The 19442-nt window shown below is 51.7% G+C and overlaps 1 protein-coding gene across 1 annotated transcript in view; it reads right to left on the bottom strand.

The window, feature by feature from the left end:
* The window catches only part of DAB2IP (DAB2 interacting protein), a 166087-nt gene that overhangs the window by 32447 nt on the left and 114198 nt on the right, over positions 1-19442 (bottom strand). Inside the window, exons 4-6 of the mRNA XM_075716380.1 lie at positions 10470-10623; positions 3358-3456; positions 534-1088 (exon numbers count right to left, since the gene is read on the bottom strand). Of these exons, the coding sequence (XP_075572495.1) occupies positions 534-1088; positions 3358-3456; positions 10470-10623 (808 nt within the window). The remainder of the gene's footprint in view (positions 1-533; positions 1089-3357; positions 3457-10469; positions 10624-19442) is intronic.

Here is a 19442-nt window from a genome sequence, read left to right as displayed (position 1 = left end):
TCCAAAGACTGAGAGCTGATTCAGAGACACGCGTGCCCGCAGGCAGACTTTGCTCCGAAATTCTCAAGACGCTGCTCGCTCCCGTTCGGCCCCCGTGGTGCTGGGTGCTCAGCGCAGCGGCACGGCGACAGGGAGGGAGCGGAGCGGGGAACCTGCTGGGTTCCCGCAGGAATACCCAGCGCACGCAGGCTGCTTAGCTTAAGCCAGCATTGCTTACATTTCATCCCCGAAAACTGCCTTCCTGCTTACTTTCACATTTGTGCCTGTTTATAAAGTAAGAGCCTGGCCCCTCAGCCTCCAGAAGGAGAGAAAAATGACTCAGTTGGTATCTTGTGGTCCCAGCAACCTCTTTGCTAATTAAGCAATTCGCACTGCACATGCTACCAGCTTGTTTGCAATTAAAAGCAAAATTAGAGTGTATTAATGATGTCTAAGGCCTGGAACCCAACGGATGTGGTGATTTCCGAAACCCAACGCAGCAGTCTGCTCCTGACGGTCTCTGGTGGGATGGCAGGGATGAGGAAGGGTCTTACCTTGGCCTTGCCCGTACTCTGCAGGATGTGCACCAGCGCAGACGCCATCTCCTCTTTGTTCTTCACGCTCAGCGAGGGCTCCAGCACCGAGCACAGCACCATGTAGTTGTTAGTGATGTACTCGGCAAACTCTTTGTACATCTCCATGGGAAGAATGCTCATACTCTGGTAGCGTGACTTGATGCGGATCATGGGCCCCGGGGACTTGCCCTTACCGGGGTTGGGGCTGACCACTGGGTACCATTTCTCTACAAACTGCCGGCCCGTGACAGAGCTGACGGGGATGTTCACTTGTCCAATGAAATTGGTCTTGTCCTTCTTTTTCTTCTTGTCAGTCTCTTTGTATAAGTGCACCGTAATGTTTTTGAGCGATGGGAGGTTATTAAATTCAAAGTGCTCCCCCCAAAACACATTATCAGTTTTCAATTTACAGGTAGTTCGTGCATAAAGAACGTCATCCAGGCATAATTCACACAAGTACTTTTTCTTAGCTGGCAGGTCCTTGGCTTCAATAATCCATAATTTTAACATATTCTCTACCCTTCTGCTGTTGTCCTGAAAAAAAGATGCAGAGAAAAAAAGGTCAATAAAAAACCCACAAAGCCAAGCACAACAAAACTGGAGATGGGAGTTAATTATTTCGGATGTGCTAAATGAGCAGAGGCTTAATTACATTTTATTTTAAGGAAATACTGGCTCTTAGAAATTTGCATAATAACACTACTTATGTTAATTTTCCAAATATCACCATGCTCCCCATGTTTGCTGGTGCCAATTAATATAAGGAACAAGGAAGATAAAACCCCTCCGAATCATAAATGTACCATTTCCCATTCACTGCCAAGAGGGCCTCGAAGAAACCAGAAGAACCTCACTGATCATTAATGGCTTTTGCGAAACAGAAGCTATGTTACAGGTATCTCACAACCACCTCCTTTTTCAGTACGGCTGCCGTACAGCAGTCCTGGAATACATTTTCTTTACTGTAACAGAGCAACAATAAAGGGTTCTGAAAGCACACCCAGGGATCACCTCATCCGTGGCTGGAACGCAACCACCTCTGGCAGGAGAAGAAGCATTTACGAAACCTCACCATATTTTAGGCAGAAGTCCAGAGCACCCAACTAAAACATCGAGAGGAATTATGGGAGACAGAGCAAGTTCGACAGGAGAATCATTACAATTCAGAAATAGAAATTTGGCATGGATATCTTTTAAACAATAACGGAGCAAAGGATACTGCGGATCTTTAAGAGCTCCCCAGTGCCGCTGACCTCATCCTGGAAGAACATCCAGGGGCATCTGTTGCAGGAGCGACTTGAAAGATAAAGCACTCGCAGCTGAACCACTGCGAGGGATTCTGCAGTAACCTGTTGTGTTTGGAAACCCCTCACTGAAACAGCAACCATGGCTTAACTCTGCTCAGCCTAGGAGTCTGGGCAGGAACATTTCTGCTGGAAGCCCACAATGGGGTAGTGTAGGTTCAGGAAGTGCACACAGGAACTACACAAGAACACTGAATTCCTGACAGAAACGTCAAGTCAGATACTGAGGGTTTATTGTCTATGAACTCAAACAAAGACAGAAAGTTAGCCATCAGCTAATGGCATGTTTCGAGATGAGGGCACACTTCCAAATGAATTTCCACTGAACACTGCATCTCAAAGCCATAGTGACGTGCCCAGCCCCAACTCACATTCCCGGGACTTTTCTCATGGTAAGTGTGACCATGCACACCTTACACAGCTCTTTCAGACCATTACTACCAGGCTGCTGCACTCAGAAAGCACCGGAGTCACTCAGCTCCGCAGGCAGGAACACGCTGCTAGAGGCAGAAGTTCACCTCTCCCCTCCGCTGCTCCCGTTCTGATATTGAAGGAAATCTTTTATACTGACATTTGGCACTGAGCTGGGAACAATAAACTCCGACACAGAGGGCTCCTTCAGCAACCCGCCAGGCCTGGACCTAACTTGTATGCAGTTTTGTGGCTCTGATGCCAGGAATGAATTCACAGGATCCCATCATTTGTGTTTCCTCCGATCAGCAGAAAAAGACTTGTTGATTGAGCTCATCAGTTGTGAAATCCTGCAGCTGATTAATCCTGATCAATCTTTGTTAGCTAACTCCAGTGCAGAGAGGGAGAAGCAGCTGTAGATTTTATTTTAGCTAACTCCAATGCAGTGATGGAGAAGCAGCTGTAGATTTTATTTTAGGATGTACTCAGTCTTAGTGAGCCATAAAACTGCGTATTGGGTGTCCCTGTGCTCTAGTGAAGAGAAGGGTTTGTTTCTGTAGATGCCAGAGGGGATGACTCTGCCACCTCAGCTGACTGGAGAAGGGAAAGCTACGTTCCACTATCGCCTCAGAGAACTCGCTGCGACGGGCACCTGAGTTTCTCCATCGCTAAAGTAGACACAGCAAGTACTACCAGAGTCAGAAGTGTGATATGTGAACTCTTTAGACTATTCAGTCTTGTAACTTTGCTGGCAGCAACCTGACATCTGTCCCAGAGCTTTTGGGAGGTGGAAAGTCCTACATAAGTGGCAAGTATCATCAGTAATAGAACAAGACTGAAGATTCTTCAGGTCTGATCAATTCTTAGCAACAGCTGAAGCGGCATGTGCTGAGAAAAGAGGGGAAGAAATAATTGGCACTTGCCTGTAAATCTAATTGTGGAAGAAAGCAATATGGAAAAAGGCTGACCCACAGTTACACTTACTCACTAAAATGACAATACGTCCCCTGCTGCTACTATGCACTGGGCTATAAAATGTAATAACGAGGAACTGAACTATAACAGAGGCAATTCCTCAAAGCCACTACCTTATTTGGGTGCACGGCACGCCGCAGGTTTTCCATCCATTTATCTCGCTCTGCTGCAGAACGACACGAGAAGCACTTACTTCCTGATGAAGTCGTCACCTACAGGGAAAGGAACAGGATTATGTCTTGACCAGCACACTGCAGACTGTGATCTGGGGGGAGAAGGGGAGTTAGGAAAGATGCTAGTGGATTTTTTTTTTTTTTTTTTTTTAAAGTAAACAGCTTTACCCAAGCATGAAGCAACAGCCCCTAAGGCTAGCGGAAAAACAGGGCGACTCTGTATGTCACAGAAATAATCATAGAAGCAAATTCCAATTACTTCTCTTCTTCCACACCAGAAAACACTAGATAATGGGCCCCATGCATGTGACGCTTTAAACCACCAAGTTCCACAACTGAGAGAGGGCAAATCCTTAGATGAACTAAAGATAAATTGCAACCACTTGGCGTTCCTCCAGATTCAACCCAAAGCCTGCGACAGTAACAACCCATTCCTTGTTTTCAGCAGAACGTCAGGCCCGGAAAGGCTAGCTTCATACCTTCCCCCTTCGTGTCCTGTTGCTTCTGAAGACCATGCTGCGAAGAGCTTGGCGCCAAGTACATACACCACAGCCCTGGCAGCAGTAAGAGCAGGAGCTCGCAGCCCGGCCGGAGGCACTCCGGTGCTCGCAGCGCCGGCTCCCCAGCTGCGGAGAACCAGGCTGGGGCTCCCGGACCTGGAGCTGGCCAGCGAAGTGCTGCTGCCCCCTCCTCTCACGCTTCTGCAGTATTTGTGTGACTTTCTCTGCCCACTGGGATTTCACAGCCAGGTTTTGAAGAAGCAGACTTGCAGCAGTGACATTTCCAGTGGTGCAAATGCCCCTCATTCCTTATCACATCCCTGCGACCACGTGGTAACTCAAGCCTGTTGAGAGCCCACCAAAGCCACCGCTGCCTGGTAGCCCCAGGATAAGAGGCACCAAACATTTCCTCCTATCCACCACACCAAACTTCCTCGGCATCAATTATTGGTCTTAGAGGCCAACAGTTCTCTGTGTCTTCTCATGCAGATGTATCCCTCAAGCCACTATCTCCTCCAGGCCCTGCTGGCACGCTGACAGACCATGACCGTGGTACCAGAGCTCTGCACTGCCCATAAAGCCCTCCACCAGCTGCTCTGCCCTTCTTTGCGTTTGCTGCATTTGATGTCCAGTATGGTCTTTATGTACGTCTCTGCTTGCAGGCCAAATGGACCTGGCTAGTACTTTAAATAACTCCCCTCTGAGCTTCATGTCTGCCAGTCTCAAGCTGCAGAATTATTTCCGAGTACTTTATCATCTCACAGTCTTTGTGTTTACACACTGCTCGCTGGGTTATCTGCTTCTGGGAGACACAATCTCCTTTAATTTCATGTATCTCTCAGAAGCCTAACCTGTTCTTAGAGCAGAGCTGGCACTTGCTAAGATTTGTCATTAGCTAACCTCAATCATGACTTGAACACATCCCTTCCTTTTGAACACAGACATCTTCTAACCAGGACAAAATGACAAGAGGTCTATCCTGTCTTTACACAGCAAATGCAAGAACTCTTCCAACCCTTGATATCCCAGAAGCTTTCTCCTTCAGGCAGACACTCTTCCCTGTCCTTACACACTTTCATCCTCTGTCCTGTAAAACTACATATTCTTCTGAGCAGAAATTATCTTCTATTTCCATGAAAAGGAGACTCCAGTAGTATGGTCTTTTCAGCATCCTTTCATGCTTCAGTGTATTTCCAGCTTCTTCAAAGTTTCCCATTACAAATCTGGCCTGCTTCAACTCCAGTTTGCTGCTGCACAGACGCTCGCGTGAACCTCCGTCCCCAAACCTTCACTTCTGGTGGCACAAGAGATGGATCACTTGGAAGACTGTGTCCACTGCGTGGACACACGCTACACCTTGCTCTGCCAGAGGGTATGGCAGTTTTGCATCTTGATCCTTTTCTCAGTGAGAGTTCCTGCAACAGCATTCAAACCCAGCGCAGACATACACCTAGCTGGTAATGACACCTAAAGAGGAGCAACGCACGGCTGCATTACCGTCAACATGGTGCTGTACTGCCTTACCACTGAATTACAAATACGAAGATCCCAGAAGTACCACTTAGCAACAGTTCTTAAGAATAGAACTTACAGTGAAGAAACACGGAAGATGCACAGCAAATGAGCGTTGCTCCAGACAGCTCCCTAGTTGCTTGATTGACGTGAATTTCTAAGGCTTCAAAACTGTTCTTCAGATAAGAACCTAACAACCCAGAACTTGAGCCCTGTCTTATTTGGCCCATCTAATTCAGCTGCGGAAGACTCAAAATCATCCATTTTCAAGTCCAAACCATCAAGGTCCTGACACTACTGGTATAGCCACACTGCCCCGCATGTGTTATGGTCAGGTTTCTACACCCCACATTGGGAAATACTCTCCCACTGACATTCTGGCTAAGGTTCACAAAATGCAGTCCCCAGTTAATGAAGGGGAATAGGTTAAATACACCTTTCAGCAAACTATCCCATTAGTCCACTTCCTCAAAGGCCGTTTCTCACCTAGCTTTTTGTTTCGCTCTTTTGTTTTGAGGGGAATTTGGTGTACAAATGCATTTGAAAACAATGTTCTCAGATCTAGAGAATCTGGTAGGAAACCTGAAGTTCTTCCATAAAAGAGAATTATGACTTCTTTGCTGCTGAAAGATGCTCTCTTAAAGACAAGTTCTCCTTGGTGATACACATGGATCCCACAGCTGCCTAGAGGACTCATATCCAAATAAATAAGCATGCAATTTAGCTGTCCTTCCACTGAATCTGTTAATTAAATGTCAGGTTTTTACCAGCTCTCTGTGAGGTTGAATACGCCATACATTTTCTTGCCACACTTAACTCAATGATAGTATGTTGACTTACCATGCTAAATTTTATGATTCAATTCCAAAACAATTACCAATTAACTAATCACTCAAACCCCTCATACTTAAGTGAGAGAATGGGAAAATCCTCATGTGGCAGACATGAAGCCCTCTTGATCTGATGGGAGTTGAAGGTCGCATCTACCATGTGTGACCAAAAATGTAATTTTCCCCAGACCTGCAATAACATCCCAGCTTTGAGCTCTGACCTAAGCATCATATGGCATTAATGATCTTCATGAGGTATTAATTCTCTTGGTAAAGAGAGTATTCTGGTCTCATCAAGATTTTGGACACGCTAGAGTACTATTAATGTACAGGATAAACTTAATTAATAAAACGCATTCATTTCTAAAATGTTGCTTATTCACATTCATTATCCACAGGCCTTGGATGGGCGATCCCTGAAGTCAGATAAAACCTTGTCATTTTAAGAATGTCTTAGGTACAGCACGGGTTCCTCAAAGTACACTTGAAGGGATCGCACCGGAGTAACAACAGAAGATGAGAACTCAGTTACTGAGGCTGCTTTACTCAAAGTGTTCAAAAGATTTTACAAGGAAAAGTTAGGGTTCAAGCTGGTAAATACCACCATAACCAAGTGCAGGAGGGCAAACCGGCGCTGCCCGGGCCTGCCCCGCAGCCCTGCGACGGCTGCTCAGGGCGTCTGAAGGGCCGTGTGAGCCACGGCAAGCATTTGCACAGCTGGACTAAATTTAGGGGAGCTAAATTTAGCTCCACTAAATTCTCCCTTGCTCAGGCAAGGCCAGGACAAGGTGACACGGTTTCGGTTATAGCGGAGCAAGTACAGTCCAGCAGTAGCTTTTTCTTGCTCCTGCTCCATCCCCCAGCTATGTCCTGCGACAGCCCAGACACGAGCTGTGCAACCGGACAAGACTTTGGTCGGCCAAGGCAGTAACAGAGCCCTTCGGTCCCAACTCCCCTGCCTGGCCCACGTCACCAGGACCCCACGAACAGCAGAGCCAGGAACAGGCTCTGGGAGCCTGGACTCCCAGGCTCCTTCACTGGACTGAGATGCCCACCGTCTATTTAGCACCCGCAGCACGTGCAGTGGCATTAGATGATTAGGCTGACTGGGAAGTCGTATAAGGAGAAAGAAGATGATGTTGAGTAACTTTTTTAAAAAAAAAAATCAATGTAGAAAATAAGTAGATACTGACTGCCAAGTACTCAGCAAGTCAGAAAAAAGCAAGTTTCATAGAACCAAATAAGCAGAGAAAGCCAAATGCAGCGTTTGAAAAAGCACTGCATTACTGCCGACTCTCCTTCCCCCCGGCAGAGCCCAACTGAGGGGGAGCAGGGCGGAGCCGTCGGCTTCGGCACGTCTTAATGCAGGTCAGTCGAGCTAAAGGAGAGGAACAATTGCACTGCACCTTCGTACAGCCAGCTCCCTCCAAACGAGCCACTTGGTTTTTTTCCACTGCAGATGGCTTTGGCGCCTCTTGCTTTTGTCTCCGTTTGGGTGCGCTGCCAGTTCTCTCTCTGAACCTGCTCTCTTCAGCGCGACTCCATCTGCAGCCATGTCAAATCCTGCCGTCCTGTTCTCCAAGCCACGAGGCCGCTGCTGCAGCTCGGTGGAGGAGGGCGTGTGGCACGCCGTACCTCGCGCTGCCCGTGCTGGGCAGCCTGGACCGCAGTCAGCTTCTGGAAAAGCTGCTGCACGCTGCTGTCGGCGAGGGACCCCAAAGAGCGTGCTGAGCCTGCCCGGCCAACCAAGCACCAACATCCCAAATGAGAACAGACACCAGCCAGCTGCTGATGGAAGCTGCTTCCTAGGCACTGTCCCCTGCTCGGCCACCCCACCACAAGGAGAAGACACTTAAGAACCGTGTAAGGCTGGCACTGCCCAACGGCAACGCTTCGCTTCTCAATTTGAGACGGCAAACGTGGCCATTCCTGACAGATCTCCCTAGAGAACAGATCCACCATGGCATCAAAGCGCAGGGACAAGGCACCATTACCAACCCGCAGCACCTTCGCGATCCGCTGCGCATAAAACGTTCCCCTTGTCTCCGTGACTGTCAGTAACTTCTCACTTGACATTTCTTGGTCAGGGCTCCTCTTCCAGGACGTCAGCTGAGCTTCTCAATCTTCAGTGTTCCCACACGCAGCAGTCTCATGGCTCTTGGCCATGACAGTTTTCCTTTCAGCCTCGTGCAGGCTTCAGCCAGAGCTTTCCCAGTTCCTGGCCACAGGAACTACCGCAGGTTTTACTGCTCTTTGCCGAGCTTCTACTGAAAAGCGGCAGCAGTCTTTGCCAAGTCCTGCCTGTACTTTCAGGTAAGGCAACGCTGAAGGGCTCAGGATCCCAGGCCACAGATGGGACCTTCAGGACACGGTAATAACTGAAGGCAACATTCAAGCACCGAGGAAGAGAAGTTGCTGGTGTGGCTTTCACTATTGCCTGACGTGGAGAACTGTGTGACAAAGCTGTCTGTGCCAATGCACGCGGGGGTGCGGAGGGGCCAGCAGCAGCCGCCCATCCCACCCCAGCACGCACCGCTCCTCTGCCCGGGCTCGTCCCTCCAGCCCTGCGCTGCCCAAAGGCAACGCTAACCCTTTGCTTCCAGCACTTGTACCTAAGTGCACGACGGACCGTGGTCACGGCCTGATACCCACCAGGGATCCTGGAAGATCTGCAAACTCATTTCAGTGCTGACCTCACTCCGAATTTGAAAGAGGCTCTCTGGAGATACCAGACCAACGCATTAACACGATACGCCATTTAGCTCTCACCTCGGTCCTTCCCGCTGGAGCTTGTTGTAACCATCAGTTACAAATCAACGTCCCTTTTGTTTTCTGGCGTTCTTCCTTTCCTCTGCAGGATTTGCAGAACAGCAATTAACATGTTCTTTTTTTCCTGTATGACTCTTATTTATCCAACTCACTTAGAAATAAAATTTTCTTCCTCCTTACAAGTGCATGACTTGTGTAATTTCCTTCTCAGTCAACTTTCTACAAGTACTGTTCATATCCCTTCCTCTGCTCTTGTGTGCTGAACAGAATTGGTAAACAACTCTTATATTATGGATGTCACATCTATTTTCCATCTAGCTTCATTTTATCTTTCTTGAGTGGAATGTAATAGAGGCCATATAATTTACAAAACTGTTCTCCTCCTGACCTGCTGCACTTGCTCAGTTCTACAGAGAATGAACAGCACTGGGAAATTTATACCTCAGCCCACTTCAGAGTTTATGTCTGGGCCTGGTTTTTGCAAGACTGTTTTTGTGTTACCTGCTTATATTTTTAAAAATGGATCTTTTAACTCACTTCTTTCCAAGTGTGCTAATTTCAGTAAAGAAAAAAAATCTTCCTCTCTCCAGTCTGACTCCTCTTGGACGCTGCCAAGGCCATCTTTACGCAGCGCTGCCCTTCCAAGGAAAGCCTGCGGTCCCATCACCCCCCTACAGTACGATCCCACCATGGATATACGGTCTACCTGCTCTTCTATGCCCAAGTACAAACAGGTTACTTCTCTTCACAGAAACGCAAGTATCGACCACCTTATTACTGTAAGAAAACCATTTCCCAGTTCTATATCCAGCCACTGCCATAAGCAATAATACTTTGCCATCCACGATGCAGGACAAATGATTCCCAAGACGTACTACATTGAATTATACAACTACAGACTGGTTTGTATGTGTCCTACCACCTCCTGCTAGTACAGACCTAACCACATGCCATAACAGATGTTAAAAAAAATTGAAACACTCACAGATTTTTCTATTTACCCAAACAAGCGAAGCTTCAGTTTTCTAGACCAAGTCCTCAACACTCCCACTGACAACAGCAGGCTATCTCTGTGACCACATATAACGTCTTTGTGAACACTGAGTAGGGATTAGCACTTTCCAATATCTGTATGAACATAAACTACAAATTTATGCTCTGCTAATACACAGCCTTAAGTGCTTCAGCACCTTCGCCAGCGGCAAGCTCTGCTGCAACAGCGGTTACAAGGCAAAGAGCTCACTGCTCTCATTTTGTGGGTACGATCCTCCTTCGAAGGACGGAAGTAATTTTCTGCCTATAAAACAGTCTCTGTGCAGCAATTCAGAGCAGAAATGTTTTATAAGAGCGAAAGCCCCAGATGCAACCCCACACCTGGCTCCCCAGCCAGCGCCGTCGTGTGGCAGGAATGGCTCCCGGGACGGACGCAAAGGCTCCTTACCTCAAAGCAGTAGTCTTGTCCCAGGATGCTACTGTGGACGGGCTTGATGACCACTTCTTCCTCCATGCTGAGATCCAGAGCCTCAACAGCACTACTGGGACTGAGCAAAGACTCGTGGGAGCGCGATTCTTTCAGCCTCGGCATTAGATGGGATCTAGAGGAAAAATGTAATGGTATCAGTGGATGCTTTCCTTCCCAGAGAAATTATTTAGCCCATCTGTTAGCAAGAACTGCAGAATATTCCTGGGAATTTTTTGCCATCAAGTAACCAAGGGCCCAGAAGAGCCGGGACTGCTACACTGTCCCATTTATAATTTGGCGAGCAGGTTCTATTACAGGCTGTACGTTCAGTGAAAACGTTTTTTCCAAACTTCAACGCAGTCAGGACTACATTATTAGAGGTTTGCAGAGCGCGCGTCTCGGCACAGCTGAGTATGTCTGTAAACGGCCATCACGCCTGCTGCGTGAGACTTTCCAGGTGCATTGGAATGTGAGTGGATCAGGGAGGCCGGCTGGCCCCAGCATGAGCTACCGTGCTCCCCAGTACCGCAGCCGGGTCCGCAGCACCCGGTGCTGAGCTCTGGCAGCACTGAGCTCCGCCTGCCAGCACTGGACCGGGTTTGCGGGCGCGTGGGAGATCCCGTTAGCATCCTACCTCATTTCATGCTGTTTCGCAGCACCCGGTCCCTACTGACAGAAGGAAGTTACCTGCAAACGGGGAGGAATTCATGACAGATCCTTCCAAAACCCCAGATTCACTCAGAGCGTACAGCGCGTGCCCGGGGAGCGGCTGGCGCTGCCAGCGCGGCCGCCATCCCTGCGCGTAGGTACCCTTCTCCCCACCAAAATGCACACATCTGTACACACATCTGTACTGCGGATGCAGCCAGCGCGTGGATCCGCACTCTGTAACCAACAACCCGAGGGCTCGTGCGCTCTCTCCAGTTGTTACCCACATCCCCGGGATGGGGACAGTGTGGACGATAAGGCCGTGACAGCCCTATTGATTGATCTAAATGCTCTGGAGTCCCACTGGCAGCATTTAGCAGCAGGGAGCCCACAGACAGCAAGCAGCACACCACTTTTGAGACAGCCAATACAATCAATGGTGCTGTGACTCTTAAAGCAAAACCAGAGAGCTCAAGGGGAAAAAAAAAAAAAACCCCAAGAAAGATAGCTAGGAACTCCCAGGGAAAACAGAGCAAAACCATAAAGTGGCAAGGGAAAAAATAACTTGAGAGCAAAGGGAGCAGTTGCCTTCTCTATAGCCTGCACCATGTAAAATGTTCCTATGCCAGCCAGCTGACAAAAGCTCTGATCCCAGTAACTCTGACCTTTAAAACCTCTGGCAAGCACTTTAGGGTCTTCCAAAGAGACCACGTGTCCCTCTGTCTACAAAGAGAGTACGATGCCTTCTTCAAAGGCATGGAATGACAGAAATAGGGGGAGTTTGAGATATTCTCAGCACGGTCTTTTATGAGCAAAACAACAATGCTCCCAGTATACTCTCAGCTTGCTTTGTGTGTTGAGTTTTGTCATTCTCGAGAATAAGGCTGACCAAAACACAGAGAAATGTCGATAGCGCATGCAAAATTCATAGCTTCCAGTGAATCGCACGCCAAGCTGAATCTAGAAAGCAGCCAAAGGAGACTCTAAGATAAACAGCAGCGGAAGATAAACAGGTGCTTCTCTCGATTTGCCATTAAGATTCACGCCATCGACGAATGCCCAGGTGATAAAGGGCCAGCCCGCAGCTGGGTTCTCCAGCTGAGCCCGCTAAATGGAGGGCTCTGAAGGCTGCAGGCCATCCCTGCTCCCCAGCAGCACCGCAGGACAACCAGCCCGGGGACACGCTGCCCGAGGGTGAAGTGACAGCAGAGTCTCCAGCCAGGACCAGCTGCGGTGATACCTGTTAAGGCGTCTGCAGACAAACAGATGACACACCGCAATCTTTTTCTTCGGGGACAACCACCAGCCCTCAGATGTTAAAAGCCCAGGGTGAGCAGAGCCCTGTGCTGGATCAGAAGCGGTGGCTTTGAAGCAAAAGGCTCTCTACCCCATTAGGGACTCGCTAAACTGCCCGCTCACCCCACATCTCTGTGGTGAATAAATTGATCTTTAGGAACCGAGCACAGTTGTTTCCCAGTACTTTGTGGCAATTTTACACTATTTTCACAGAAAAGGGTCCATATCCTTTTCCTCTGAATGGTACTGTAAATTAACTCTAATACAGGCAGACTGATGAAGTTACCTCTGGACGCCGAGTGCAGAACTAATATCCAGCAGCTCGAGAACTGACAATACAGAGTGCTCACCAAGCCCCGATAAGCCCAGAATCAAGGCACGAATGGTAAATCTTATTTCCATATTTTACACAAGAAATTAGAAAAGGTAAGTAACCAAGCTGAGGCTTGCATTCTTGTGTGGACAAACAGAAATATTGATCATCTAAACCCACAACTCAGGAACTACGTACTGTAATAAACACACGTACATCACCGAGCTGGACTGCTTCACGCTGGCCTAAGAATTTTTGTTAAAATTAAACAAAACAAAACAAGTCTATTTTTCATTTAAAACTACTGCAGCTGCAAGGCTGCGGGTGGGAGTGCAGATGTGCAATACGAAGAATTACCAAGGGGGAGTTTTATATTATGAGAACATATTACGTTCTCACCAGATTCAGCAAATGCGTATTTATATCCCTCCATGCTCTGCCGTATGCCTCTGGGAATCCTAAAATTAACGGGACTTTTCTTAGGCAGGAGGTTATTTGTCAGGTTCTTGCCTCGGCAGGACCCGCTCCCAGGACGTCTTCTACTCCTGAACGGCCGATCAGATCCAACCCCAGTCAGTAACAGGAACATTTTCCACCAGATGCTGCACTGTACGGAGGGAGCGCTGCAGGTCTCAAACCAGCCCTAAAAGGCCCAGCATCTGCCTGTGTATCAAGAGCTAAGTGGGGAGATGTCATTAATTAGAGACTCTCGTTTGAAATCACAGCGGAAGGGATGAGAGAGATCTCTGCTGGAAGCAGCCCTGGCAGAGCAGGATGAGCACCGCCCGTGCAGAGCCTCCCCAGCACCCCAGAGCCCCCCTCCCCAGCCGGCCCCAACGTTACGGCGCTGAACCCGCGGCAGCCCGGCACGGTCCGGGGGGTCTGCAAACGCCCTGGAGTGCAAGAAGGGCGACACACCACCAGCCTTCAAAGGACACCCGGTCCTTTCATTTCAATACCCTGTTCTAGAGGAGAGCGAGCATTTCTCATGTCCTTGGGTAGGTAACATGACATTTACGGCAGGAGTCCATTTACCCGAAGATGTTTGCAAGTCCCCGTCGCAGCTCCCACAGGCTTCCCTTTGTATTAACAGCAAGGAAAAGGCCCTAAGCTGACTCAGAGGGCGAGGGCACTCTTCCTGCCGAAAGGACCGCTCTGCCTTCCCCCCGTTTGGGCAGGGAGAACAATAAACCCGCCGTGTGTGTGTTACAGTGAAGCCCTCGGAGCGGTAACGTCTCCGTCTTGTACTGCATCAGGTCATGAAAGACCTGGAGGGCTTCATCCAAAGACAATTCACTGGGCAAGGGCTGGCAAGTGCCAAAAAAACCCCCAACACATCCACTTGCCGCTGAAGAAGTGTGGAAATATTAAGCACGCAATGTGATGGCTGGACTCAGCCTGAAATGGGGCATCGGGCACCGGTGCGGCTGTGCCGGTGTGCCCCAGCTCCTGGGGACACTCGTCTCGGTTCCCTCCAGCTCTGCCCCGAGGTTCACCACCCGCAGCCAGGATCTCCTCCTGGGGAGAAAGTTTCCATCAGGAGACCCCAGCAGCCCGATGTCCCCAAAGGAGTTCCTGGGGCAGAAGCAGGGATACAAGCAGGAGACGGATACTCCTCAGCTCCTGCTTCCACCCAGCGTGGGCACAGAGCAGCATCCGTGGGGACAGAGATACCAGAGCCCCTGTAAACTCGTGCTCTTCCTTGGCCATCCAACATCCTAACAGGCAAACTCACCTAGAACATCATTTCTTACTGTGTACGTACACTTCCAAGATGACAGGGGTACTTTGTTCAAATTCATCTCTCTAGCATCGCTTTTCAAAACGCTGCCTGTGGGGCCATGCAATCTCTTGCTGTAATAACTCACCGTGTAGCATTCCGGGTCCCGTCCCAGCTTACGTGAGCTGATCAAATTCAGTTCCTACACCTTTGTTTTAATATGGTGGGAATAGCCAGCTGCCCAGAGACATCTCACAGCAGGAAACCCTCTTTCCAAGCAGCACATTCAGTTCCTTTTGCCATGGGCCTTATTTTAATCCCTTTCTACTTGCCTAAAGTTCAGCTGAAATGAAGGGGGGGAGAAAATCTCATAAAAGACCACATTAGTTCTGAAGAGAAATAACATTACTGCTACCGGCACTGACCTGGAGAGTCCTACGGAGAGGCAGCCAGTCTCTGGTTATTAAAGAAAGAGGTTTACTGCCCAGGAGCAATGAGAGGGGATTGTTGTTCTAAATAATAAAAGTCATAAAACATTATCATGTGAAGGGATGCTGTCCCCCCGCACCTGCTTCCTCCATAGGCGGGAGAATTAGGGACGTCAAGCATCATCAGGCTGTGACAGCGCACCTAACCTAACCCGGACCTCGTGGACTGCAGCGAAGACTTTGTGGACAGAGAGGAACAAACACGGAGGGACGATCCGCTCTCTTCTCGTCAAACTTCAGGGCTGGATTTTGAGCAACGGAGGGAGCAACCGTCCGCCCGCAGCAGCGGCGCCACGCGCCCAGCAGCTCCGCAGAACGACTGGAGGGACTGCCCCCAAGTCCAGGCTCGATGCTCTCCCAAGAACAAAGATACTCTGCCGAGGCCACAGGGAAGGAAAAAACGTCGGCCCTGTCCACACAGAATTATTCTGGAATAGGTCTTGTGTGTTAAACTCATACACTCTTACTCCAGAATTGCTTTCTTGGGAAGACAAGCCCTCAACGGGACAACCCCATCGGTTTTCATTTCAGAACCTCACCTGCCTGAAACCACCCAGCTGCTGTTTCTGTGGTCTCATGATGAAAATTTGCCTGGTATTTTTGAGAGACAGAAACAAACAGGGAACCTGGCTGGGTAGCTGCAGACGGATGGAGCAGACACAAAATGTAACACTGAAACACGGGGGGAAAAAAATAAAGAGCCTTTCTTAAATCTCCTACTGTTCCACTCTGAGAGCACAAGCAGATTTGGGGAATTTTGAAGGAAGCCCAGGCACTAAGCTGAAGATGTCCCATTAATACCAGCTGCAGAGTCGGCCTTTGCAACGTGAATGCCTCCCCACTGTCAGAGGGATCTGATCTCCTAAATTACAGGTTTGACTCTGCGACATGTCTCCCGGTCAGGAAACATTCCCTGCGTACAGCTTTTCAAGGGCTGACAGTTCTTTTCTCCGACCAACTGGGAAGAGGGTCTTTAGGGCAGTCCTTACCCTCCCACCAGCACGCGCCCGCTGCAGGGGGTCCTACATGCACAAACGCAGCAGAACAGACCGCGAGATCCACGTGCAGCGTAGACAGAATTTAAATCTGTCTCCAGCCCGGGGATTAGGTTTTGTTATGACCGAGAACAAAGCGGACAACTCCACCAAATTGATTTGCAACATCAGATGGGAGAAGGATTTTACCAGTCGCAGACGGGAGGAAATCACACGCCGTCCTCTGCCAGCTTCACCGGAGGCCGCAGATCGGGCGCCGGGAGCTCTGCCGCGCGCAGGCTGCCCCACCTGAGGCTCGGAGCCCTGCTGCTGCTGCTGCTGCTGCTGCTGCTTACGGACCGGGACTATGCTCTCTGCAGAGCCCGGACCGCTCCGATGGCTGCATTTCTTCCCGCAGCAGATGCAATCCAGGCTCTCCAACACAGCAGCTCTCCCCCAAGCCCTCTCCCTGCCTCGTTAGCATTGCCTATGTGACCCCCCCGCCTGGTGCTGACGTCCCGCTAACCTCCTGACCACTGCTGGGAGTTCTCATCCATTCCTCCCCAGTGTCTCATCCTGCTTCGATTCAACAAATAAATATGAAAGTGATGTTATGGGAACAACCGAGAACAGCAGCACAAGAGAACTTGCATGCTTCCAGAAGATGAGAGAATGGTTTTTTTTTTTTCCCCTGTAGGACAGGACGTGTGGATGAAGTCTCAGCGTGCAGCGTATCCTTCTCCATGTTCTGCTGACCTGAACTTTCTCCCACAGTTTTCTGAACGCCAGCTGCTGATCCCTGCCCCGGCAGTGCCGCGGCGGGCCGAAGCGGAGGCGAAGGCTCTGCAGCCTTTGGGGCTCTCTGGGCGGCAGGGTGCCGGGAAGCATCACTCAGCACACTGCTGAGGGAACCTGGTGTCACATGTTGCCCTCGCTAACGCAACACCTTCGCTGAGCAACACAAAGGACGTGTAATTAAACTTATTAATGCCTGCCCTTGTTTTCAGACTGTTCTCGGTTTTAACCGGCAGCAGAATTAATTACATTCAAAAGGACTTTGTCAGCTCATACCAGATTCCAAATGTTGTTTTTGCCAGAGCAAACCTGAAGCATGATTTTAACCCGTGACATTCACCTGAGCGTGAATATTTGTTTATCGAACGACGTGCCACGGCAAAGTTTGTCGGCGATAACCTGCAGGTCCGGCACAGCACAACCAGCAAGGACGCCGACTGGATTTGTAACGTGCCAGATGAGAGAAACCGCAAAAGTAAGCAAAATGCCTCAAGAGCAAGAAACAAAAGGTGATCAGAAGTATTACTTGGGTTTCGGTAATAAAAAACGCTGTAAAGAAGCTAAGGAAGCAACTTCTCCCTCTTTCCCAAGAGCGGAATGGCACCACCATCTTGTTTTTAACAGAAATTGACACTTCATCGAAAAAAAATTACCTTTTCTTACCACGTCGGTCTAAACCAGCACACATTAACAGTGCCGTATCTGTGCACATCCGATGCAAGCAGCAGGCAGAGATCCACCACTCCCTGCAGTTCAAACCACGGTACAGCCCCGACAGCTAGTCATTGCCACAGCACCCGTCTGGAGCGAGCGGGGATCGCAGAGCCCCGAAAACCACCTGGGGATCCTCCAAGGAGGCCCAAGCAAAACCAGGACGCAGGGCCGCTGTGAGCGCCGAGCCGCAGCCCCCCGCTCCCTGCCGCCACCCAAACACCGGGTGCTCCCCAGCTGCATCGGAGCCGCCAAGGCTCCACGCCGGGAGGAGGGTGGGGAGAAAGGTTTTGAGTTTTTAGCGCTGAAATTCTGCTTAACGTTAAGTCTAGAGGCAGAATCCGGACAAGAAACAAAAAGCAAAGGCAGGATCTCTCCTCCTGGATGAACCGTACGGGAATTGAAGGCGCAAGCCCCATCTCCCCCGCTACGGCCCTGGCTGCGGCGCCCAAGCAGGCAGCGACGAGGCTTCAGCACATAACGATGAAAACAAATTCTTAACATACAGAAGGCTGGACGGAGCGCTGCTAAAAATAAACGGTCCCTGCGAGGGAGCGGGCTGAGGGCGGGCGGGCTGCGGGCACCCACCGGCGGCTGCCCAGGGCCGCAGGGGCCTCCAGCGCTCCGCTCCCTGCCCCCGGCCATCCCCGTCCCCGTCCCCATCCCCGTCCCCGTCCCCGTCCCCGTCCCCGTCCCCGTCCCCGCCGCGCCGGGGGCCGCAGCCGCCCTGACAAACCCCGCCCGGCCCGGCCGAGGCGGCCGCCGGGCAGGGCGCGGGTCCGGCCTCAGATGGCGGCCGCAGCCCCGGCACAGCGGCGCGGCCCGGGGCGCGGAGTTTGCTGCGGACGCGCAGGAACCGCGGCCGTGCCCGCGGACCCCCGCGGAACCCCGCGGAACCCCGCAGCCCCCTCGCAGCCGCCCCGCAGCCCCCTCGCCCCGCACTCACCCGCAGGGCCCGGCTCCCGCCGCGCCGCCGCCGCCGCCGCCCGCTCCGGCTCGGCCATGCCGCGCTCCCGCCGGCCGCGGGCGGGCCGCCCCCCGCCCCCCGCCGCCCCCCGGCCCCCGCCGCCGCCGCCGCCCCGCCCCGCCCCGCCCCGCCCGGGCCCCGCCGCCGCCGGGGCCGCCCGATTGGCTGCGCTGTAGCCGGGCAGAGCGCCCCGGGCCCGCCGCCCCCCGCTCCCCGCTCGCAGCCCCGGGCGCGGCGGCCGAGCAGCTGCGCGAAGGCCGGGCCGGGCTCCGGGCTCCGGGCTCCGCGCTCCGCGCTCGGCTCCGGGCTCTGCGGCCGGCGATGGCCCTGCCCCGGAGGCCGGCAGGCAGCCTCCTTGCCCCCCCCGGCCGCCGCTCCCCGCCCCTCGCCCGCTCGCCGAGCCGCTCACCCCGGGCCGAAGCCAGCCTGGCCCCTGTCCCTCCGCCGCTTGCGTTTGGTTGTCACAATGCTCGGGGAAAATGCAATTCTCCAGGAGGCTTTATTTTTGCAAAAAGGAAAAAAAACAACCCCAAACCCCTGCACTGGGGCACTTCTGCCCTGGCCGCCCCGCTCCTGCTGGGCTCGGCGGCCGTGCTGCGGGCTGGCAGGGCCGGGAGGGCAGAAGGAAGGCGGCAGCCTGCCCGCCGGCAGCCCGCCCGCCCGGCCGTCCTTGCCCTGGGATGCACACACACGCATTCCTTTCCCACTCTGGAAAGCCGAGTCACTGACCTTTGCAACAGCGCAATCCACAGCAAGGAGTAGCGCCTGCAGCAGCAGCCGGCCGCACCTGCGTGAGCCATGATGCGCAGCCCCCGCGCCCCTCACGCACACAGCGATCCCGCATCGAGAACCCAACGGCGCCCGGCGAGGCTCAGGCGAACGCTGCCGCTCACGGCCCGGCTCCCCGGCACGGCTTGGGGTGGTCGAAGCGCAGGCTCACGAAACGCGGTGCCCGGCGCGGCAGGTAAGCGCCAGAGGAGGACGCAAGACGGTGGAGAGCGGAGGGGAAGGCTGCACGGCGTGGTCCAACTGTCCCGATT

Source organism: Pelecanus crispus, chromosome 9 (genome assembly GCF_030463565.1).
Source record: "Pelecanus crispus isolate bPelCri1 chromosome 9, bPelCri1.pri, whole genome shotgun sequence".
Lineage (NCBI taxonomy): Eukaryota > Metazoa > Chordata > Aves > Pelecaniformes > Pelecanidae > Pelecanus > Pelecanus crispus.
This window is presented reverse-complemented; position numbering and strand designations above follow the sequence as displayed.